Below are 25,623 nucleotides of genomic sequence, written 5' to 3'. Positions count from 1 at the left end.
CATCTGCAGTTTGTTAGGATCACCTCTAAATTCTGAGACAATAAAAGCTGATGAAGTCACCAAATACATGAATGCATCAAAAGAAACAGTATGCTCTAAACAAATCATTAAAAAGCTGGCAGAACGAACTGGAGGGATTCTCAGTCAAAGTCTCCAAAAAAAAAAAAAAAAACTGTGACCAAACAGGAATACAGCAGAAAATATTTTACAGCCAATTTTGCATGTTTGAACAAAAGTAAATGGAAGTGATGGGAAACACAAAGATTTGTTAATCTGCAAAGGAGCACCTTCACCCGCCCTTACTCGCAGGCTTTTTTACATCTACAAATATTCTTCAGAAACACATTTATAGAATTAAAAAAAAGATTGGAGACATTAACCCATAAATATGAGTGACCAACTTCATAAGAATAAAGATGTTTGTTCCTCAAACTTTCTTTCACAGATTCTCATGAAGACAAATTATTTCTTTGACTCAGACACTTCGTGTATTTCAGAAGAATTCAGCTTCTCACATATTTCAGTTTGCATGTGGAGAAAAAAATGATTGCTTTGTTTGAACCTTGTCCCACATTTTTTTTACATGAATAACGGCCCTTCACCTGTGTGGGTTTTCTTGTGGCACTTCAGCTTTTGCTGTTTAGCAAATTTTGCTCCACATGTTTCACACGAAAATAGTTTCTCGCTCGAGTGCGTCAACAAATGGCGTTTCAAATTTTGCCTGTCAGCATATGCTTTCCCACATATTTCACAACATGGCTTCCCATCTGTGTGGGTTCTCCTGTGGAGGTTAAAAGTAGAGCAGTGAGCGAAAACTTTCCCACATATTTCACAAGCATATGGTTTCTCACCTGTGTGAACACGCATGTGGTCAGGCAAATAATTTTTATTACTGAAACCTTTCCCACATACATCACAAGAATACGGCTTCTTGACTGCGTGAACTGGTTTATGGAGATACAAAGAAGCACTTTGAGAGAAACGCTTTCCACATATATCACAAGAATATGGTTTCTCACCTGTGTGGGTTCTCATGTGGCTATGCAGAGTACTGCTTTGATTGAAGCGCTTCCCACAAGTTTTACAAGAATATGGTTTCTCACCTGTGTGAATTCTCATGTGGACAGACAAATAACCACTGCTAAATTCTTTCCCACATGTTGTGCAAGCACGTAAAGTCGTAGCAGTGTGGTGTTTTTTTGTTCGGAACTGATTCTTGATAACGTCAGACTTTCTACCTGTGCCAGCATTACTCTGGCTTTCTGAAGCAGGTGAGCTGTCTACATCAGTGTGAGTTCTCCGTCTCTTCTTTGGTATTGACTCCACATTTTCAGTTAACTCTGAATCTTCATTATTGCTGGATTTTTCAAGTGTGCTCTCAGTTTCAGGAGAGCTGTGAGAGGGGAGCTGTTCCCTGTCTGATTCTGGTTCACTGTGGCCTCTTTCATCCGCAGCAAACACCATAAAGGTATCAGTCTTCTCCTTCAGTGCATGCTGCTCTCCCTCCTGACTGCTGCAGAGTTCCTCTTGTTCCTCTTTATTCTGTGGAGGTTCTGGTTCCTCCTGGTCCCGACTTGACTGGACCTCCTGGTTCCAGAGCTGCTGCTCAGGGAGAACCTCCTCCTCCTCCTTACAGACATGCTGCTGTGGGAGTTCTGGAAGTAAAAAGGGAAACAAGAAAAGGGTTACTGATGTGAAGGCAGGAGAATTCAGAGAAATAACTGTTGAAAAAATGTATTTCAAACTCTTAGCAGCTCCCTACAATACAGTAAAAGCCGGAAAAAAAGACAGTCCCACTTTAATCATTCAAATATTAGAGATTTTGCTTTTGTTTAAGTCTTTATTACAAAAGGATCTGACTAGTTTTATCTTTGAGGCCAGCTGCACTCCGCCATGAATCACCATCTTATTGCCCTTCGTTAGGGCTGCCCTTTGTCACTGATACTGTTTATGATTTCATAGACAGAATTTCTAGACATATCCAAGTGAGGGGAGGCTTCCACCTTGATGGCATCAGAATTTCATCTCTGCTCTTTGTGGATGATGTGATCCTGTTGGCTTCATCAGGTGGGGGCCTCCAGCTCACAGTGGAACAGTTGGCAGCCAAGTGTGAAGCGGCTGGCATGAGAATCAGCACCTAAGTCTGAGGCCATGGTCCTCAGCCAGAAAAGGGTGGAGTGCCCATTCCAGCTCAGGGAAGAGTTGCTGTCCTGAGTGGAAGAGTTTATGTATCTCTGGGTCTTGTTCATGAAAGAAGGGAGTGGGAGATTGACAGACAGATCGGGGCTGCAACTGCAGTGATGTGGACACTTCACCGGTCTGTTGTGGTAAAGAGGAAGCTGAGTATAAAAGCAAAGCTGTCTATTTTCGGGTCAATCTACACCCCTACCCTCACCTATGGTCACGAGCTTTGGGTAGAGACCGAATAAACGAGAGCACAGATAAAGCGGCGGAAATGAGCTTCCTCTGTTGGTTGACGGGCCTCTCCCTTAGAGATAGGGTGAGGAGTGCAGTCATTCAGGAGGGGATCAGAGTAGAGCCGCTGCTCCTCCATATTAAAAGGAGTCAGTTGACGTGGTTTGGACATCTGAATAGGATGCCTCCTGGGCCCCTCTTGGGTCAGGTGTTCCGGCTGGCCAGGGAACCCCTTGGGGCCCTCCCAGATGAGCTGAAGGAGGTGGCTGGGGAGAGGGAGGTCTGGGCTTCTCTGCTTAGGCTGCTGCCCCCGTGACCTGGCACTGGATAAGTGGAAGAAAATTGATAGATGGTGCCAGATACAAATCCATTTGTTATCCTGGATGATGTCTTATTTCCTGTTCTTAAAATCAGACAAAAACACCATCATATTTGGGCTGATAAACACAGGGCACAGATCAGCGCTGCCGCAGACTCTGGTGATCCTGCAAAACTGTGTTTATAAGGTCAGGAAGAGATCCTACAATAAGCATTTGTGCTGGATGTTTAACACCTCAATCAAAAGTAAGAAGATCATTGTAGCATGTGTAACGACTCCACACCTTTTGCCACTACACCATTTAAGCAGGGAGTACTGCACTGCTGACTCGCTCTTTGGTAACCAACAGATGATCCAGTTCCAACATGGCATTCAGGTTGTATAAACACCTCCCATGTGACGTGTGCCTACCGTAATCCCAGGAGTAAACATGCAACACCACACGACTACCATAACACCATTATCTGTATATGGCGCTTATATAGCAGATACCCAACCTTTCTGATTTCTCTTCTTTGGCTTTTGCTCTGCAGTTCCAGTTGATGCCGAGTCTTCATACTTGTTTGCTCGCTGATCTCTGCCGTTGGTGTCAGCAAAGCTATAAGAAAGGAGCTGCTCCCTGTCTGATTCTGGTTCACTGTGGTCTCTTTCCTTATAAGCAGCAGTCAACATAAAGGTATCAGTCTCCTCCTTCAGTGCAAGCTGCTCTCCCTCCAGACTGCTGCAGAGTTTCTCCTCTTCCTCTTTAATCTGTGGAGGTTCTGGTTCCTCCTGGTCCAGACTGGAGATCCTCTCCTGGTTCCAGAGCTGCTGCTCAGGGAGATCCTCCTCCTCCTCCTCCTCCTCAACATCATGATGCTGTGGGAGGTCTGAAGGGACAAAATCGATACAAGAAAATAGTAAATACTGAAAAACAAAACACTTGGAAAACACATCATATCGCAATGGGAAAATATCTACACTGACATGGACTGGTAATGTGTTAGGTATGAAAGGATGCCACATTGTTTGATGGAAAAACAAATTATGGACCTACAGATGCTGAATTCAAAGATTTCCAAACATCAAGGTTAAAAAAAAAATGATGCAGAAGGCTCAAATATTTTACTGCAATTTCATTGCAGCAGCTCAAAATGGTACTCAGTAGTTTGTGCGGCCACCATGAGCTTGTATGCATGCCTGACAATGTCAGGGCTCCTAATGAGATGACGGATGGTGTCCTGGGGGAAATCTCCTCCCAGATCTGGACCAGACCATCACTGACCCACCACCAAACCGGTCATGCACAGGGTGCCAGTGGTGGACCTGCCAATTCTGGTATCTATGGCAAATGCCAATCAGGCTCCACGGTGCTGGGCAGTGAGCACAGGGCCCACTAGAGGACGTCGGTCCCTCAGGCCACCTTCATGAAGTCTGTTTCTGATTGTTTGGTCAGAGACATTCACACCAGCAGCTGCTGGAGGTCATTTTGTAGCTCTGGCTGTGCTCATCCTGTTCCACCTTGCACAAAGGAGCAGATACAGTCCTGCTGATGGGTTAAGGACCTTTTATGACCCTGTCCAACTCTCCTAGAGTAACTGCCTGTCTCCTGAAATCTCCTCCGTGCTCTTGAGACTGTGCATATATTTGTGTCTCTGAGGCCCATTTGGAACATCCTGTGTCCTGTATAATGTATTCTATGGAGAGTTTTGTATTGTATAAGTTGTAAATTTGGACTTTTAGTCATTTTGAAAGTGTTTAAACATATCTGTGTCCAGAAGTTTTCCTCTGGGTTCATGGAAAGATCTCGCTCCCATTTTGTAGTTGGGAGGGATATTGAATCATTAATTTTTAATAATAACATATATTTTTGACAATAATTTAGGGGTATAAAGATTTAGAAATTCTGTTACCAATACAGGGTTTTCTAATTTTAAATTATTTAAATTAAACCTTGCCTGTATGATGGACCTCAACTGCTGGTATTCAAGAAATTTGCTATTGCTAATTTCATATTTTGAAATAAGTTCTTCGAATGAAATAAAGGTCCCATTATGAATAACATGTTCTAAATTCTTTATTCCTTTCTCTTGCCATGTTGAAAGTTCAGTACTGTCTTTTTCTGACATATATCTGGATTGTTCCAGATGGGTGTCAGTTTACATGGGATAAGTGAAGACTTTGTTATCTTTAAGAATTCCCACCAGGCTGTCAGAGATGTGTTTATGTTAAGGCTTTTAAAGCAGCTATGATGTTTAATACTGACGCTAATGAAAGGTAAGTCAGAGATTTTCACTTTTCCACAGAGTGTTTGTTCTAGATCCAGCCATGGGCTGTCTAAAGAAAGAGTGATAAAAGTTTGGAAGTTCTAGACCACCATTGCATTTTAGCTTTTGTAAAGTCTTTAAACTTATTCTTGAGGTCTTATTTTTCCACAAAAATTTTGAAATGTTTGAGTCCAGGGACTTAAACCAGGCAACACAAGGTTTATTAGGGATCAGTGAAAACAGATAATTGATTTTAGGCAAAATCATCATTTTTACTGTGGCAACTCCCCCCATGATAGATATAGGTAGAGAGTTCCAGCGTGTGAGATCATCCTCTATTGTTTTTAACAGAGGAATATGATTCAACTTATTGAGTTTTGGAGTTCACGTTTTTCTTTGTTTCTCCCTGTTGATGTTCATGTGTGTCCTTAATATTACACACATTTAGCACGTACTGCTGCTGTCTTGTGAACAGTTGGTTGCTGAATATATTTCTTTAAAGGGTATCTTTTGTCGAGTTTTCATTACACAATAGTCACTTTTGTGCCTTGAATCTTGCACCTGATTAAGTATGAAAATACTAAAACTAATACTGAAACTAACTAAAACTAAGCATGAAACCAAAAATAAAAACTAATAAAAATGAGCAAAACCACTCTGAAAACTAACTAAAACTAAATGAATTAGAGGGAAAAAAAGTTAAAATGAACTAAAACTAAACTATAATGTAAAACCCAAAACAATTATAACCCTGGAGCAAGGTGCTGGAAAGTGCTCCATCATTGTTCTACTGAGAGACACTCTGAAACTTAGCAGGGTGCTAATAAGTGCATCTGGGACTGAGACACTTTAGACTGGGGTGTGTGTGACAGTGTGACACGCTTCTCACCTGAGTCTCCATCCTCGCTCCCTCCCTGATCTCTACTCCTACTTTCAGGAGAGTTCTCACTGAGGAGCTGCTCATTGGGGCCTCTTTCCACATAAGGAGCAGCATACACCATAAAGGTGTCAGTCTCCTCCTTCAGTACCAGCTGCTCTCCCTCCAGACTGCTGCAGAGTTCCTCCTCTTCCTCTTTAATCTGTGGAGGTTCTGGTTCCTCCTGGTCCAGACTGGAGCTCCTCTCCTGTTTCCAGAGCTTCTGCTCAGGGAGAGCCTCCTCCTCCTTACTGCAAAGACTCTGTCTAAGTTCTGAAGCTACAAAGGGACAAAAGAGAAACATTAATAATGGGTTATTAAAAAAAATTCAATAAATGCTTCCAAGTCTGATTCCTTTAGCAGGGCTTTACAGTGTGAGCATATATGCAAGTGAAAGAGAAAGTGCTGAGTGTGAGAAGCTGTTTGAGAAACAGAGTTAGGGTGTGTGTGTGTGTGTGTGTGTGTGTGTGTGTGTGTGTGTGTGTGTGTTGTTATAAGATCTTTTCCATGTTGCCCAGCCCTAGACTAAACTATCCACAAGTGAGAATATCTCTTGGATTATTTACCTGTTTCTACAAGAACTCTAAAATATGGAACTGCTAACATTTTGTAATTTCCCATCATGAATGCCAATTTTATGAGGATACAAAGTTGGCAAAAGCACTCCCCGAGAAGGGACTTGCAGCACAAATGTCTGCGGGATGATGAATCCATAGATTATGTTGGAAATGGAGTGTGTTGAATTGTTCATTTTTGCTAACAAAGACAAGGCTGCACCATGTTATGAAGACGTTAATGTAAATAGTCCCTGAAGGCCACCAGGAAGCTTCCCACATTCTGAAGTGTGAATACCTGTTCCTGTGACTATTTGATCCTGTAGGTGTGATACCTTTGACTGTCACCAAGACGCTCCCCATCTCCTGGAGAGTGACCTCCTGTTCCCATTACCATTCAGTCTTTTGTTTTCTTGCTGTTGTAGTAGCCTGGCACCCCTGTGGCCCTTTGATGTCTTACTTTGGTTCTTTGTATGAAATCAGCAACCCTTCCTCCAGTGTCTGTCACCTCCCCACTCTCCTTTGTAGTCTCCTGTATAAATATTCTTGTAGATGGCTCTGGGTTGGTTTACCTACTCACACCCACCCTCTGTGCCTGTAAACCCACCGTATACCGGTATACTTTAATAAACACAAAACTACAGCAAACTAAAGGAAACCAGGGTCTGGAGTCAGGTTTTTCTTCGACAAGTGATGAGTTCTTCAGACTTCACACAGACATCAGCCTAAACCAACAGACTGCCCACCTGTCCAGGTGTATCCTGCCTTTCTCCCCATGCCAGCTGAGAACCAACGCGACCCCAGCTGGAGTGGTTCTTTGCTGGGGGAGCTGATGAAGTAGCACCTTTTTAAAGGGATGTGGGGAAGTTATTTCTCTAATCAGCATTTTCTGTATCTAACAGCTGTGCATATATGATCAATAACAGAGGCACGGCGCTGATTTGGCGCCCCTGTGCTCCTTCAAATGTGTCTGTATACCCCTCAGAAAGTATAAAGCTGCGCTCCTGGGGTTAATGATGCCACGCATCTCAGATTAATGAAGATTAAAAATGAGTCAGAAATGAAAACGTCTCATAAGAAACTCAAAGTACAAAATCTTAAAAGAGGGCAGGAACAGAAGCTTTTCCAGTGAACTTACATTAAAGAAAACAAACTTAAATGAAGTGATGAACACCACTGATGAGTGAGAGTCATAACCTCCATGAATGCGGCTCCAGAGAAACTCCAACAAACGGGACGAAGATTAAAGTTTATTTAAAGGAGCAGAAAAGATCCACAGCGTCCCACCAGGAGCTGCTGATGGATTTGTGACAGACACTGTTCAGTGCGAGTTTTCCACAAAACATTCCTGATTCTGGAAACAGGGAATTATGGGGATATATATTAAAAAAAAAAAAAAAAGCACTCAAGTCCCACCAAATGCGAGAGTCCGAATTAACGGGGCCAAAGCTCAGCTGATCTGAGCCCCGCGGAAACACGTGACCTGCGGTCAGTTTCCTTCGTCTGCTCTTTGTTCGCTCACAGCTTCCAAATAAAAGCAGCAGAGCTCTGATCAGGATCCTCCAGGAGTCCCGTTCATGTGTGCGTTCGTGGAGCCCCTCAGACTGACTCACCTGTCCTGTGCAGCTTTATTTCGGGTTTCCAGGTGATATCCAGCAGTCTGCGCTGAAGCTCGATCTCTTCCTCGTACTGGACGATGGTTTTTTCAAACTCTGTGAATATTTCTTCAGCAGCAGCAGTTAGCCGCTCGTTGATAAACTCTCTCAGATACTGAACTGAAAGCATTGTTACTCCAACAGCTCAGAGACTCAGCTCAGACACCACAACACTAACACGCTTCATGCGCAGACACACACGAGGGAAGGTGAGGGTCAGTGACGTTACATTCGATACTAAAGCCCCCCAGGCAGTGTTGCCAGATTTCGCGACAGAAACAAGCAACCAGCTCTATGGAAACAAGCCCAAAAAAAGCCCAACTGGCAACCCACAACACTGTGTAAAACTGAGGCCGAGTTTAAACAGTATAGCTCTATAGTAGCATAGCTCACTTCTTTGTTTTATCTCATTGTGTTTTGGAGCAGTCAAACAAATGGTTCTTAGCCTCATAGAACAGAAGGATGCACAGTTTTTGTGTGTGTGCTTCTCTGTATCAGCATGTTGAACTAAAGCATGGTGAGCACATATTTCACAAAATCTGGGGAATGCCTTTGGTACGTCTCCCATTAGGACCGCAGCTACTTTCAGAGGTGTATGCGGACACAATTTCTTTTTTTTGGGGGGGGGGCACACTAGTGCCTAATCAGCTGTTCCTCTGTTACTGATCATTTCATAGCACAGCTGTTAAATACAGAAAATGCCGACTAGAGAAATAATTTCGTCACATCGTTTTGGCGCAGTCCTCTTGTGCGGCGTCTCTATGCATTGCATATAGTGCAGACCCACTTTTAACGCCACTGTCATCTGAGCTCGGATCCATTCTGTAAGTGCGCTCTCTTTCTCCCACTCTTTATTATATTGTTTTCTATATTTTCCCCGCTTACTGGAGTTCATTCTTGCGCTGCCTCCTCTCTCTGGGCTGTTAGGAGTGCTTGTGTCGGTGTGCGCCCGGTCAACTTGATGCAGGAGCGTTAAACAGGAAACGGGGGCTTGGAAGGGACAAACTACCTGCCACTCGTCTTTTGCTTTATTATAGGGCGCCGAGAGATAATCAAGGAGTTTCACTCAGAAAGAAAGTCAAGCCCAAATAAGCAACTCCACGTTCAAAAACAAGCCCAAAAAACCGCAACCCGCGACTCACGAGATTTGCAAGCGACTTTAGAAAAAAACAAGCCCAAAGTCGCTTATAATAAGCGGACTTGGCAACACTGCCCCCAGGCCCGTATCAGGCAAAGGGGGCGTGTCCAAATGAAGCCTGTATTAACAACCCATTTGTGTTGCCAATGACTCATTGATCAGTGATCAGCAGACAGCACTTTTTACAGTGACTGTTGGAATATTCATAGTATATGCCACTTATATATATCTTACATACATTTACTTCCCTGAGAAATTTGTCTGGAAAATAACTTAACTGATTAAAAATACAGAAGCTTATAATGTTCTGTGTCATCATGACCTTTGTATTCTGACTGTACACTGATGCAGAAACCTAAAGGCTTAAACAGCAACAGCACACACACACTCTTCTTATTATTTTAATTAATCTTCATTTGGTGATGCCCGACGTGATCGAACAGGAATGTTTTTGATTTTTAGATGTTTTTATTTGTTTTTGAGTTTCTTGGGAATAAGGAGTGAATTTGGCCACCGATAATCGCCGCTTTGAGGGTCCTCGTGACAGTACTGACTTCCAGATTCTATCAGTGACCAGGAGATCTCCACCTAAAGGTTGGCAGAGACCTTTTCTAAATATCTGCATATTGAATTGCATCAAATTATAATGGTCACTGGTGGTATGACAGGAGGAAGGTGTAATTCGAGCCATTTCACACAGGTGTAAAAGTTTGAAAAAGAAAAAAGAGTTTAAGAGAAAAAAAAGAGTTAAAAAGAATAAAAGAGTTTATAACAGAGTAAAGAACGAATAGCAGGTTATGAGTCCGGGGGGGATACTGGCCAACCCACTGAAAATACCTACTCAGGGGGTTTTTAGGTTTAGAGGGCCTTTGATTTTTCTGAAGTGAACTGGCCATTTGCTTTTTACCAGTGTCCTCCCGGTATAGAGAGGTTGGTCTAGCGCGTAAAGACATAGCACTCCTGGTAGAAGATGACGAGAGTAATAGCTTATGGTTATAGGGTTGTCTGATAAGAATCTTCACTTCAGAAATCCATAAAAGCAACTAAAACCCTTTAAAAGCCTCAAAAGATAGAGAATAAAAAGAATAAAGAGAATAAAGAGAATAAAGAAAAAGTAAAAGAATACAGAGAAATGAAGAAATAAAGAGATAAAGAGAAAAAAGAGTTTTTGTAATAAAAATAAAAACCATAAAAAAAGAAAAAATATAAATGGTACCTTGCTAATATTGTTTTTATTCTTGCAGTTTGGACTGACTGACAAAATGACTGATGACACTGGGTGTAGAAAAGGGGCTCCAATTAAAAAGAGGGTGAAACTTCAAAATATCCAGTGATATAAAATTATTTAAGAGTAAACTTCAAACCACAAATATTAACCTGAAAGCTAAGTTTAGAGGAGAAATGTCTCCATCTTCATCAGGTAAAAGTTGATGTTTGGGTCAGAAACTAACTAAGCAATCCCAAAATTAGGTCACTTGGGAAAGAAAAATCTATAACAATAATGAATATTGAAAAAAAACGATGGATGCTTGAATGTGTGTCTTTGTGTGTGTAAGGAGGCCTCCACGTGTCTGTCTGTGTGACTGAGTACTGCTGTGTATTTGTATTGTCGTGTGCTTCAGAGAGAAATAGGAAATAAGGACAAAATATTTTGAGGTGAATTTCTTTTTTTTAAAAGGAATAGGACAATCTTCCAGCGGTCAATATTAGCTGTTTTGTAATCCATTGCTGTGTGTGTGTGTGCATTTCGATCTCAAGGACGTGTGTGTGTGTGAATGTAAGTGAGAGCCAGAGAGACAGAAGTCGTGCGTGTGGATGAGAGTTGTAGCTCTAAGTTTTTTCTCTTCTTTTCTTTCCTTTAATTTGGACTGATCTGGTTGAAGATAAGGGAATGCTGGTCAAAAATTCTCGGAAGGAAGGTTTCGCTTCCGATACACATGAGCGATAAGCCGACCACAGATGGATAAAAAGATAAAAAAAAAATTAAAAATCATAAAAAAGGGAGTCAGGAGTTTATTGCTTTAAAATAAATAATGAAGAAACAAAGCCACTAAAATAGATGCCTTGAAAATTTCAGGTTGAAGTATTTTTTGCAAATTATTAGAGGTCATTTTTCCAGAAGATTGTTGTTAAATTTCAAGAAAAAGTTTATGTGAGAAGCAAAGTTTTAGTAAAACCTCAAAAGAAAGGTTAGGAAAAAAAAACAGTGCATGCAAATACTTTGTGAAACAGCCGAATCTGAGACCCAAAACAAAGTGCCAAACTTTGAGCTGCTGCTCTGCTACAAAGCAAAACATAGAGAACTAAAAAAAAAAACTTATTGGCTGGCCCATGTAGGATAGAATACAAGTTCCCGATTTATTCTTTTGTGCATTTACATTTATTTATTTGGTAGTTTTCTTTAAAGCTAAGATTATAAGAGAAAAGCAGAGAACAATTGAATTTTGAATGTCTGACCAATTTGATATTGAATCCAGCATTAAAGGAAAAAATCTCAGAAAATAATATAAACATCAGTGTGCCCTTTAGATAAATAAGCTAAATTAAGGTAAATTACTGAGACAAACAGAGTTTGTCTCAAAAGGAGGATATGAACTAGGAGAAAAATAAAAAGATTTAACTAATGAAAATCTCTCAGTTTTATTCTAACAGGAGCCTGAACAACAACACAGGAGACTGGATCAGCTACCAATAAAGAAACTGGTGCAGATTGAGGTGTTCAAGCTCATCCTAAGATCTCCTGAACAGACTGAAAGCTCTAAGACTCAAAAAAAGGCTCCTGGTGCTGAAGAAGGAGGAGGCCAACCATCTCACAAACAGGTGACCTGAGAGTTCTTGACCGATGATCTTTGTGCACAAGTCTGAGCCCAGAAAGAGGGTCATCAACAGGAGATGTCCTCGACGTGGGGGTTGATAACAACAGGTGCAATCAGTCACAGGGTCTCAGTGAAGAACCAGAGCACATTAGAGGGTCAAAGGTCAAGGAACTCCCAGGCAGAAATGCTATATTCAGTAGTATGACTCAACTACTATTGTAAGGCCACCCCTACAGGGGCCAGAATTTTGTGGTTTCAAGAGTATAATTTGTTTAATGCTTCCTCCAACACTAACTGTTGTTCTCTTCTAAATTCCCATGAGGCCTCAGGGGGACACGCCCTGATTTCAGTTTAGATGACTAAAGATGACAAACCTGCAGTGAGCTGCATTTAAGGTCAACATTTTGACTGAAGACTTTGTCCATGACATTTTTATTTTTATTTTTGTTTTGTGGTGAAAATCCCACTGCAGGGGTTTAGATTTAAAAGCATAGAATTACACAAAATGAAGAAAGAAAAAAACAGTTAAAGCCATTTTTATTTCACTAGAGAACTAGTAACAACTGCTGATGTTGTTTTAGGTCAAGGTTATGCATTTTTCCCCTTCACGATTTAATAACTTGAGGTTTATGAAGCCATATTTTGTCTGCCATAATTATGCTTTTTTGGGGTACAGACCGTTACAAAATAAATATAATTTTGAGTCCAGTATAATCCTTTGAAATGATTTTGATTGTCGATCTCTCTAAGATATTTTATTTCCTCAGATTTTCATGCTAAAGGAGTCAGAATTGAACAGTAATTTTACAGGTACAGACAAACTTATCCAAGAGCTGTTTAAGATCAGAGAACTTTAAAATGATTATTTTTAGATATTTTGAGAATCATCCCATGTTTTGTTTTTTGTTTTCTTGTGTTTTTTTTGTTCCACTTTAGCTCACATAGAAGGTGTGTCAAATTTAGTTTAAGGATATTCATTTGCATTTTGAACTTTCTGATGAGTTTGAGACCAAAATGCAAAAGTTAACTTTACAATTGGATGAAAAATGAGAAGCTGACACTGAGCTTATAAAAAAAATAAATAAAACACAAACATAAACACTTGCAATGAAGAAGCAGCTTACACTCACTCACTCATACACTCACTCACTCACTCATACACTCACTCACTCACTCATACACTCACTCACTCACTCACACTCACCCACTCATAGACAGACAGAAACCCAAATTAGCTTTTTGCTTAATCTGACATTTAACTCTACGTGCATTAAACTAGGTTCACTTTTGGGGGATTGAATCCACTTACTTAGTAAATTAGTGGTATATGAAAATTGCAAGCTCATTTGCAAGTTGCAAGTTTATTACAGGGGGAATGTATCTGATGGCTTTATGTCACCCATCACATACCGTTCCCCCTGTAATAAAGTGGGGGAACAGTAACTGATGACCCAACGACAGCCATCAGATACCGCTTTTTGCCGCGTGGGCGGCGCTTGGGCAGCGAGGAGACGGTGGGGAGATGGCGGGGAAACAGTATCTGATGGGGAAACGCGACTCGACGGAACACCGCGTTGTGTCTTCAGGACTTTCCTGCGCAGCGTTTCCTGGTGTGTGAGCAGTGATGCACTGTCAGCTCACCTGTGCAGGTCTCCCTCTGCAGCTTCTCCTTTAACTGTCCCACCAATCCGCTCTTTTCACCGCACATCGCAGGCGGAGAAAAGAGACACACGGTTTACCTGCGATGTCAGCGATCAGGTCCTCCTGTTGTCCACTTATCATTTGGCCATTTTTGGGTTTCAGACAGATTATATGTCACTGTAAAAAGTGCTGTCTGCTGATCACTGATCAATGAGTCATTGGCAACACAAATGGATTAACGCACAGGTCTCGGCCGGCAGCGGCTGTTGCGGTGCATTGTGGGATTTGTAGTATAGGCAGTGGGAGCGCTGTTTACTGTTGGCCATTAATAATAGTTAATTGAAATATCTCGCGAGCCTATGAAATTACATCGCGGGCCAAATCCGGCCTGACACGTGTGTTAATGGGACCAGGTTATAGTCTGATCTACATATTAGAGGGAGGGCAGTGGCCCCACGTCCAAAGTTTTATTGTCCTGTGTTTCATAGTCCAGATACTGCTAAAAGGCTGGCAGAGTGGAGTCCAGACTGACTGACAAGCACTTGTGTGACTGGGATATAACTGAGACTGGGAAATGGGGTGGAGGGCTTTATTGATTTTTATTCGTAATTCATTTTTTCTGACAATGAGGCCTTGCTTGACTTTTGTCACGTGATATTCAGAAAAACATCCCGACTAGTGATGGGTCAGTCGCGAACGATCCGGCTCTAAGAGCCGGCTCTTTGAAGTGAACGATGGGAGCCGGCTCCCAATAGTGAGCCGTTTCTTTTTTCTTTTCGTTCGTTTCCTTTTTTTTTTTTTTTTTTGTGGAAGCCGCACGTGATTCATTAAGATAAATGTAGCATATAATCATCTACACTGAGTGGGAGGGGAGGGTCCACGGACACACTGCGCAGTGAGTAAACAAACACCAGAGAGGGAGGGGCTCCTGCAAAATGCACTGGAGACAGGAAAGAGCCAGAGGAATTTGTGCGTTACATAGAGGCTACACGCAGGAACGATGAGGAAAACGAGTGACGGAAAGCGTAGCAAAGACTGGACACATTTTAACCTTATACCTCCAAACATGTTGAATGAAACACAGCGTACTTCAAAAGTGCTAGCGTTGGCAGACTTCCGGTCACAAATACCGTAATTCCACTCCATGACTGTGAAGTGTAATTTCTGAGCTTTCAGGAACCGTTTGAATTTTTTCGCGAGCACGAATGGTCGCGGATTTACAAGCCAGCTGATCAAGAAACCTGCGATTCAGCAGCGATCGCCTGGTGTTAACGGATTATTCTGATAGACAGACAGAGTGTAGACTGCAAATTTAAAATTTAATATCGAGCAGGCTGCACAAACAACCTACATAGCTATACTGTATATGAATTGTTCATCCCTCAGTGTAATTAGAAGAACAAAACAGGGCAGGTCATCAGGCAGGAGAAACAGGATCCACTCCTCAAAGGCCTTTGTTTTTTCTGATTTTCAATCTTTTGTTTTATAATTTGTATTTGGAGCACTCTATTATATGTTGAGTATATAAAGAAACGTTTGATATAGGCCTAATGTATGTTTTTATATTGGTAATTCATTTAACACTTTTAAAAAAAAATTTAAATCTAAGGAGTCATTTGGGAGCCGACAGAGCTGGTGTTGTGCCAAAAAGTGATCGTATGCCAGAAAGTGATTTTTGATGTTTCTATGTGCTTTTATGTGTAATGTATTTGCTCATATTGGTGAATAGAGTGTAGTCAATAGGATTTATGAAGGGCTTAGATATAAAATGAAGAAATGACCTGTTATTCAAGTATGTTTATGACTCTGCATTTTTGCATGTACATTATAATAAATCCAGTCCTCTTTGGTCACTTAAATATCTTTATAGAGTGTAATGTCATATTTGTTCTGATTTCTGCTGCCCTCTTGGCCACATATCTCTTGAAAAATCTGGCCAATCGCAGTTTTTACCCTGACAAATAAAGAATATATAAAAGTCGCTGCCAAAAACTGATTGCAGCTTCTACCTTGTGACGGAAATGTTGTTTCTTACTCAAAATGACTTTATATCATTCACGAGAGATATGTTTGACATATTTTTCACAGATTATAGGTCAGCAAGTCATTTACAACAGTTTAAATATGGGCAATCATTTTCTGGCAATCACTTTTTGGCAGACGATCACTTTTTGGCACAACACCGGCTCTTCTTTGGGAGCCAAGCCTAAAGAGCCGGCTCTCTGAAAAGAGTCGGAATTCCCATCACTAATCCCGATACAGGCTTCATTTGGACACGCCCCCTTTGCCTGATACGGGCCTGGGGGGCTTTAGTATCGAATGTAACGTCACTGACCCTCACCTTCCCTCGTGTGTGTCTGCGCATGAAGCGTGTTAGTGTTGTGGTGTCTGAGCTGAGTCTCTGAGCTGTTGGAGTAACAATGCTTTCAGTTCAGTATCTGAGAGAGTTTATCAACGAGCGGCTAACTGCTGCTGCTGAAGAAATATTCACAGAGTTTGAAAAAACCATCGTCCAGTACGAGGAAGAGATCGAGCTTCAGCGCAGACTGCTGGATATCACCTGGAAACCCGAAATAAAGCTGCACAGGACAGGTGAGTCACTCTGAGGGGCTCCACGAACGCACACATGAACGGGACTCCTGGAGGATCCTGATCAGAGCTCTGCTGCTTTTATTTGGAAGCTGTGAGCGAACAAAGAGCAGACGAAGGAAACTGACCGCAGGTCACGTGTTTCCGCGGGGCTCAGATCAGCTGAGCTTTGGCCCCGTTAATTCGGACTCTCGCATTTGGTGGGACTTGAGTGCTTTTTTTTTTTTTTTTTAATATATATCCCCATAATTCCCTGTTTCCAGAATCAGGAATGTTTTGTGGAAAACTCGCACTGAACAGTGTCTGTCACAAATCCATCAGCAGCTCCTGGTGGGACGCTGTGGATCTTTTCTGCTCCTTTAAATAAACTTTAATCTTCGTCCCGTTTGTTGGAGTTTCTCTGGAGCCGCATTCATGGAGGTTATGACTCTCACTCATCAGTGGTGTTCATCACTTCATTTAAGTTTGTTTTCTTTAATGTAAGTTCACTGGAAAAGCTTCTGTTCCTGCCCTCTTTTAAGATTTTGTACTTTGAGTTTCTTATGAGACGTTTTCATTTCTGACTCATTTTTAATCTTCATTAGTCTGAGATGCGTGGCATCATTAACCCCAGGAGCGCAGCTTTATACTTTCTGAGGGGTATACAGACACATTTGAAGGAGCACAGGGGCGCCAAATCAGCGCCGTGCCTCTGTTATTGATCATATATGCACAGCTGTTAGATACAGAAAATGCTGATTAGAGAAATAACTTCCCCACATCCCTTTAAAAAGGAGCTACTTCATCAGCTCCCCCAGCAAAGAACCACTCCAGCTGGGGTCGCGTTGGTTCTCAGCTGGCATGGGGAGAAAGGCAGGATACACCTGGACAGGTGGGCAGTCTGTTGGTTTAGGCTGATGTCTGTGTGAAGTCTGAAGAACTCATCACTTGTCGAAGAAAAACCTGACTCCAGACCCTGGTTTCCTTTAGTTTGCTGTAGTTTTGTGTTTATTAAAGTATACCGGTATACGGTGGGTTTACAGGCACAGAGGGTGGGTGTGAGTAGGTAAACCAACCCAGAGCCATCTACAAGAATATTTATACAGGAGACTACAAAGGAGAGTGGGGAGGTGACAGACACTGGAGGAAGGGTTGCTGATTTCATACAAAGAACCAAAGTAAGACATCAAAGGGCCACAGGGGTGCCAGGCTACTACAACAGCAAGAAAACAAAAGACTGAATGGTAATGGGAACAGGAGGTCACTCTCCAGGAGATGGGGAGCGTCTTGGTGACAGTCAAAGGTATCACACCTACAGGATCAAATAGTCACAGGAACAGGTATTCACACTTCAGAATGTGGGAAGCTTCCTGGTGGCCTCCAGGGACTATTTACATTAACGTCTTCATAACATGGTGCAGCCTTGTCTTTGTTAGCAAAAATGAACAATTCAACACACTCCATTTCCAACATAATCTATGGATTCATCATCCCGCAGACATTTGTGCTGCAAGTCCCTTCTCGGGGAGTGCTTTTGCCAACTTTGTATCCTCATAAAATTGGCATTCATGATGGGAAATTACAAAATGTTAGCAGTTCCATATTTTAGAGTTCTTGTAGAAACAGGTAAATAATCCAAGAGATATTCTCACTTGTGGATAGTTTAGTCTAGGGCTGGGCAACATGGAAAAGATCTTATAACAACACACACACACACACACACACACACACACACACACACACACACACACACACACACACACACACACACACACACACCCTAACTCTGTTTCTCAAACAGCTTCTCACACTCAGCACTTTCTCTTTCACTTGCATATATGCTCACACTGTAAAGCCCTGCTAAAGGAATCAGACTTGGAAGCATTTATTGAATTTTTTTTAATAACCCATTATTAATGTTTCTCTTTTGTCCCTTTGTCGCTTCAGAACTTAGACAGAGTCTTTGCAGTAAGGAGGAGGAGGCTCTCCCTGAGCAGAAGCTCTGGAAACAGGAGAGGAGCTCCAGTCTGGACCAGGAGGAACCAGAACCTCCACAGATTAAAGAGGAAGAGGAGGAACTCTGCAGCAGTCTGGAGGGAGAGCAGCTGGTACTGAAGGAGGAGACTGACACCTTTATGGTGTATGCTGCTCCTTATGTGGAAAGAGGCCCCAATGAGCAGCTCCTCAGTGAGAACTCTCCTGAAAGTAGGAGTAGAGATCAGGGAGGGAGCGAGGATGGAGACTCAGGTGAGAAGCGTGTCACACTGTCACACACACCCCAGTCTAAAGTGTCTCAGTCCCAGATGCACTTATTAGCACCCTGCTAAGTTTCAGAGTGTCTCTCAGTAGAACAATGATGGAGCACTTTCCAGCACCTTGCTCCAGGGTTATAATTGTTTTGGGTTTTACATTATAGTTTAGTTTTAGTTCATTTTAACTTTTTTTCCCTCTAATTCATTTAGTTTTAGTTAGTTTTCAGAGTGGTTTTGCTCATTTTTATTAGTTTTTATTTTTGGTTTCATGCTTAGTTTTAGTTAGTTTCAGTATCCATCCATCCATCCATTCGCTTCCGCTTATCCTGGTCAGGGTCGCGGGGGGGCTGGAGCCTATCCCAGCTGTCATAGGGCGAGAGGCAGGGTACACCCTGAACAGGTCGCCAGCCTGTCACAGGGCCATAGTTTCAGTATTAGTTTTAGTATTTTCATACTTAATCAGGTGCAAGATTCAAGGCACAAAAGTGACTATTGTGTAATGAAAACTCGACAAAAGATACCCTTTAAAGAAATATATTCAGCAACCAACTGTTCACAAGACAGCAGCAGTACGTGCTAAATGTGTGTAATATTAAGGACACACATGAACATCAACAGGGAGAAACAAAGAAAAACGTGAACTCCAAAACTCAATAAGTTGAATCATATTCCTCTGTTAAAAACAATAGAGGATGATCTCACACGCTGGAACTCTCTACCTATATCTATCATGGGGGGAGTTGCCACAGTAAAAATGATGATTTTGCCTAAAATCAATTATCTGTTTTCACTGATCCCTAATAAACCTTGTGTTGCCTGGTTTAAGTCCCTGGACTCAAACATTTCAAAATTTTTGTGGAAAAATAAGACCTCAAGAATAAGTTTAAAGACTTTACAAAAGCTAAAATGCAATGGTGGTCTAGAACTTCCAAACTTTTATCACTCTTTCTTTAGACAGCCCATGGCTGGATCTAGAACAAACACTCTGTGGAAAAGTGAAAATCTCTGACTTACCTTTCATTAGCGTCAGTATTAAACATCATAGCTGCTTTAAAAGCCTTAACATAAACACCTCTCTGACAGCCTGGTGGGAATTCTTAAAGATAACAAAGTCTTCACTTATCCCATGTAAACTGACACCCATCTGGAACAATCCAGATATATGTCAGAAAAAGACAGTACTGAACTTTCAACATGGCAAGAGAAAGGAATAAAGAATTTAGAACATGTTATTCATAATGGGACCTTTATTTCATTTGAAGAACTTATTTCCAAATATGAAATTAGCAATAGCAAATTTCTTGAATACCAGCAGTTGAGGTCCATCATACAGGCAAGGTTTAATTTAAATAATTTAAAATTAGAAAACCCTGTATTGGTAACAGAATTTCTAAATCTTTATACCCCTAAATTATTGTCAAAAATATATGTTATTATTAAAAATTAATGATTCAATATCCCTCCCAACTACAAAATGGGAGCGAGATCTTTCCATGAACCCAGAGGAAAACTTCTGGACACAGATATGTTTAAACACTTTCAAAATGACTAAAAGTCCAAATTTACAACTTATACAATACAAAACTCTCCATAGAATACATTATACAGGACACAGGATGTTCCAAATGGGCCTCAGAGACACAAATATATGCACCCACTGTTCAGGCAACCATACTGAAAACTATATGCATGCAATTTGGTCTTGTACACCTGTTCAGAGGTTCTGGCAGAGGATATGTGAACACTTATCCACATGTTTTAATTGCGATATCCCAGCATCACCAAAACTGTGCATTCTAGGTGATTTAAGTGAATTAAACATGGAAACAAATATATCACACATAGTTCTTACTACCTTATGCATCGCTAAGAAAACTATCCTCATGAATTGGAAATCAAAAAATGATTTATGCGTTACTCACTATAAGAATCTACTTTTAGACCACATTAGTCTGGAAAGAATGTCTGCCACCTCTAAAAATCAACTGGCAAAATTTGAATCTCTCTGGTCCCCACTGATCAGCTTCATCACATGATGGGGGTGACGAGCTGTGGTCTTGTCTCATGGCGTACCCGGTAGGTGGCTGGGGGTGGGCAGGGGGGACTCGGGTGTCTGATGGCTCTGGCCTGGAGGTGGTGGCTACCATTTTGTGGTTTCTGTGTCCAGGCCCTGGTTGTTGGTGGTGGGGACTTGGATGGATGCTCTTATGGTCGTGGGGTGTGGGGCTGGGGGTCCCGTGGTGGTGGGTGCTGGCCTCGTCCTGGGTGGTCGGCTTCCTCTGCGGGGGCCGGGGTGCGGGTCTGGGGCCCTGGTGCCCGGGGTTGCCCGTTTCCCAGTCGGGCCCCTCCCTGTGCTGGAGGGGTCTGTGACCCCTTGGGTGCGCCGCCATGTGGGGTGGGTTGGCCGTGTCGGGGTGTCTAGCTGGCGTTCCGGGATTCTGGGTGCCCTCCCCCATGGGGGGGTGGGGCACTCGGGTGGGGGAGCAGCAGTTACCCACATGGGGTCGGTTGGTTCTGACTCAGGACCACTGTATGTGTGTGTGTGGGTGTGTGTGCGTGTTTGTGTGCGTGTGCGATATTTGTTGTCTTTTGTATGCGTGTGGGGGTGTGTGTTGTGTCCTGTTCGCAGTGGGGGCGGTGGGTGCTGGCCTGGAGCACAGTGGTATCCTGGGGGTGCGGTCACCTCAGGCCCTGGACCTGCCTTCCCTGGGCTGCAGGGGAGGTGTAGGGAACTGGGGTGCCTAGTGAGCCAGTAGCTAGCTGGCTCTCTTCCTCCGGGTGATAGTCTTCTGCCTCCTGGTCTTATTTATCCCGACCCTTCCCCTCCTCCCACTCAGTTAAACATCACATTATGCACACGTAGGTTCTTGGTGGAGGGGGGCTCGTGCTGCAGTGAGTGGGGCCACCTCTTTGGCTCTGCTCGCTGTGCTGTGTGATGTCCCACTCCTCCTTTTTTAATTGCATTATACAGTTCACAACACATCATACTACATAAAGGCCCCAGGGAGGCAGGTGTATCACACAGTGGTTAGTGGGTGGCACTGCTGAGGTAGCCCCATTTGTCTGTTTACTGCTGCCTGCTCCTCAATTTTATTTACATTTTAGACATTGAGGGCCTTGGGGGGCAGTGTGGATGGGCGCTGTTATTCAGTGCTCATATTACATCTGTCCCTCCAATTTTAATAGCACTGCAGTTTTCACACAACCATACACACTCTTCTCAGCACATACACTACATGGTTTTACAGGTGGAGGACACTCACATTTTTCCCTCCTCATCTTTTCTGACTGTTTTTCACTAGTTTTGCATTTGGCCAGGGTCAGTGTCACTGCTGGTAGCATGAGGCGATACCTGGACCCTACAGAGGTTGCACAGGTAGTCCAGCTCTTCTAGGATGGCTCATCAATATGTGCCGTTGCCAGAACGTTTCCTGTGTCTCCCAGCACAGTCTCAAGAGCACGGAGGAGATTTCAGGAGACAGGCAGTTACTCTAGGAGAGTTGGACAGGGTCATAAAAGGTCCCTAACCCATCAGCAGGACTGTATCTGCTCCTTTGTGCAAGGTGGAACAGGATGAGCACAGCCAGAGCTACAAAATGACCTCCAGCAGCTGCTGGTGTGAATGTCTCTGACCAAACAATCAGAAACAGACTTCATGAAGGTGGCCTGAGGGACCGACGTCCTCTAGTGGGCCCTGTGCTCACTGCCCAGCACCGTGGAGCCTGATTGGCATTTGCCATAGATACCAGAATTGGCAGGTCCACCACTGGCACCCTGTGCATGACCGGTTTGGTGGTGGGTCAGTGATGGTCTGGTCCAGATCTGGGAGGAGATTTCCCCCAGGACACCATCCGTCATCTCATTAGGAGCCCTGACATTGTCAGGCATGCATACAAGCTCATGGTGGCCGCACAAACTACTGAGTACCATTTTGAGCTGCTGCAATGAAATTGCAGTAAAATATTTGAGCCTTCTGCATCATTTTTTTTAACCTTGATGTTTGGAAATCTTTGAATTCAGCATCTGTAGGTCCATAATTTGTTTTTCCATCAAACAATGTGGCATCCTTTCATACCTAACACATTACCAGTCCATGTCAGTGTAGATATTTTCCCATTGCGATATGATGTGTTTTCCAAGTGTTTTGTTTTTCAGTATTTACTATTTTCTTGTATCAATTTTGTCCCTTCAGACCTCCCACAGCATCATGATGTTGAGGAGGAGGAGGAGGAGGAGGATCTCCCTGAGCAGCAGCTCTGGAACCAGGAGAGGATCTCCAGTCTGGACCAGGAGGAACCAGAACCTCCACAGATTAAAGAGGAAGAGGAGAAACTCTGCAGCAGTCTGGAGGGAGAGCAGCTTGCACTGAAGGAGGAGACTGATACCTTTATGTTGACTGCTGCTTATAAGGAAAGAGACCACAGTGAACCAGAATCAGACAGGGAGCAGCTCCTTTCTTATAGCTTTGCTGACACCAACGGCAGAGATCAGCGAGCAAACAAGTATGAAGACTCGGCATCAACTGGAACTGCAGAGCAAAAGCCAAAGAAGAGAAATCAGAAAGGTTGGGTATCTGCTATATAAGCGCCATATACAGATAATGGTGTTATGGTAGTCGTGTGGTGTTGCATGTTTACTCCTGGGATTACGGTAGGCACACGTCACATGGGAGGTGTTTATACAACCTGAATGCCATGTTGGAACTGGATCATCTGTTGGTTACCAAAGAGCGAGTCAGCAGTGCAGTACTCCCTGCTTAAATGGTGTAGTGGCAAAAGGTGTGGAGTCGTTACACATGCTACAGTGATCTTCTTACTTTTGATTGAGGTGTTAAACATCCAGCACAAATGCTTATTGTAGGATCTCTTCCTGACCTTATAAACACAGTTTTGCAGGATCACCAGAGTCTGCGGGAGCGCTGATCTGTGCCCTGTGTTTATCAGCCCAAATATGATGGTGTTTTTGTCTGATTTTAAGAACAGGAAATAAGACATCATCCAGGATAACAAATGGATTTGTATCTGGCACCATCTATCAATTTTCTTCCACTTATCCAGTGCCAGGTCACGGGGGCAGCAGCCTAAGCAGAGAAGCCCAGACCTCCCTCTCCCCAGCCACCTCCTTCAGCTCATCTGGGAGGGCCCCAAGGGGTTCCCTGGCCAGCCGGAACACCTGACCCAAGAGGGGCCCAGGAGGCATCCTATTCAGATGTCCAAACCACGTCAACTGACTCCTTTTAATATGGAGGAGCAGCGGCTCTACTCTGATCCCCTCCTGAATGACTGCACTCCTCACCCTATCTCTAAGGGAGAGGCCCGTCAACCAACAGAGGAAGCTCATTTCCGCCGCTTTATCTGTGATCTTGTTCTTTCGGTCTCTACCCAAAGCTCGTGACCATAGGTGAGGGTAGGGGTGTAGATTGACCCGAAAATAGACAGCTTTGCTTTTATACTCAGCTTCCTCTTTACCACAACAGACCGGTGAAGTGTCCACATCACTGCAGTTGCAGCCCCGATCTGTCTGTCAATCTCCCACTCCCTTCTTTCATGAACAAGACCCAGAGATACATAAACTCTTCCACTCAGGACAGCAACTCTTCCCTGAGCTGGAATGGGCACTCCACCCTTTTCTGGCTGAGGACCATGGCCTCAGACTTAGGTGCTGATTCTCATGCCAGCCGCTTCACACTTGGCTGCCAACTGTTCCACTGTGAGCTGGAGGCCACCACCTGATGAAGCCAACAGGATCACATCATCCACAAAGAGCAGAGATGAAATTCTGATGCCATCAAGGTGGAAGCCTCCCCTCACTTGGATATGTCTAGAAATTCTGTCTATGAAATCATAAACAGTATCAGTGACAAAGGGCAGCCCTAACGAAGGGCAATAAGATGGTGATTCATGGCGGAGTGCAGCTGGCCTCAAAGATAAAACTAGTCAGATCCTTTTGTAATAAAGACTTAAACAAAAGCAAAATCTCTAATATTTGAATGATTAAAGTGGGACTGTCTTTTTTTCCGGCTTTTACTGTATTGTAGGGAGCTGCTAAGAGTTTGAAATACATTTTTTCAACAGTTATTTCTCTGAATTCTCCTGCCTTCACATCAGTAACCCTTTTCTTGTTTCCCTTTTTACTTCCAGAACTCCCACAGCAGCATGTCTGTAAGGAGGAGGAGGAGGTTCTCCCTGAGCAGCAGCTCTGGAACCAGGAGGTCCAGTCAAGTCGGGACCAGGAGGAACCAGAACCTCCACAGAATAAAGAGGAACAAGAGGAACTCTGCAGCAGTCAGGAGGGAGAGCAGCATGCACTGAAGGAGAAGACTGATACCTTTATGGTGTTTGCTGCGGATGAAAGAGGCCACAGTGAACCAGAATCAGACAGGGAACAGCTCCCCTCTCACAGCTCTCCTGAAACTGAGAGCACACTTGAAAAATCCAGCAATAATGAAGATTCAGAGTTAACTGAAAATGTGGAGTCAATACCAAAGAAGAGACGGAGAACTCACACTGATGTAGACAGCTCACCTGCTTCAGAAAGCCAGAGTAATGCTGGCACAGGTAGAAAGTCTGACGTTATCAAGAATCAGTTCCGAACAAAAAACACCACACTGCTACGACTTTACGTGCTTGCACAACATGTGGGAAAGAATTTAGCAGTGGTTATTTGTCTGTCCACATGAGAATTCACACAGGTGAGAAACCATATTCTTGTAAAACTTGTGGGAAGCGCTTCAATCAAAGCAGTACTCTGCATAGCCACATGAGAACCCACACAGGTGAGAAACCATATTCTTGTGATATATGTGGAAAGCGTTTCTGTCAAAGTGCTTCTTTGTATCTCCATAAACCAGTTCACGCAGTCAAGAAGCCGTATTCTTGTGATGTATGTGGGAAAGACTTCACTCAAAAAAATTCTTTGAATGACCACATGCACAGTCACACTCGTGAGAAACTATATGTTTGTGAAATATGTGGGAAGGTTTCCACTCGATACTCAGGTTTTTATGCCCACAGGAGAACCCACACAGATCAGAAGCCATGTTGTGAAATATGTGGGAAAGCATATGCTGACAGGCAAAATTTGAAACGCCATTTGTTGACGCA

The 25,623-nt window shown here is 43.0% G+C and overlaps 2 protein-coding genes across 3 annotated transcripts; one reads left to right on the top strand and one right to left on the bottom strand.

Moving 5' to 3' along the window:
* LOC115795214 (zinc finger protein 239-like) lies at positions 1 to 8,324 on the bottom strand. Of its 2 annotated transcripts, none has more exons than XM_030751035.1 (4): positions 8,064 to 8,324; positions 5,870 to 6,175; positions 3,232 to 3,603; positions 1 to 1,655 (listed from the first exon to the last, which is right to left on the bottom strand). In XM_030751035.1, exons 1-4 carry the CDS (start codon positions 8,233 to 8,235, stop codon positions 580 to 582), a joined length of 1,926 nt encoding a protein of 641 aa, XP_030606895.1. In that variant the 5' UTR covers positions 8,236 to 8,324; the 3' UTR covers positions 1 to 579. The 2 variants fall into 2 exon arrangements, with proteins under 2 accessions (XP_030606895.1, XP_030606896.1); XM_030751036.1 differs by having other exon boundaries at positions 5,870 to 6,169.
* Positions 8,325 to 16,047: 7,723 nt separating this feature from the next.
* On the top strand, positions 16,048 to 25,199 carry LOC115795535 (golgin subfamily A member 6-like protein 22). The gene is made up of 4 exons (XM_030751505.1): positions 16,048 to 16,292; positions 18,216 to 18,515; positions 22,713 to 23,084; positions 24,661 to 25,199. The coding sequence occupies exons 1-4, from the start codon at positions 16,121 to 16,123 to the stop codon at positions 25,197 to 25,199; spliced, it is 1,383 nt and encodes a 460-aa protein (XP_030607365.1). The 5' UTR covers positions 16,048 to 16,120.
* Positions 25,200 to 25,623: the final 424 nt, after the last annotated feature.

The sequence above is a fragment of the Archocentrus centrarchus genome, chromosome 17 (genome assembly GCF_007364275.1).
Source record: "Archocentrus centrarchus isolate MPI-CPG fArcCen1 chromosome 17, fArcCen1, whole genome shotgun sequence".
NCBI classification, from domain to species: Eukaryota; Metazoa; Chordata; class Actinopteri; order Cichliformes; family Cichlidae; genus Archocentrus; species Archocentrus centrarchus.
This window is presented reverse-complemented; position numbering and strand designations above follow the sequence as displayed.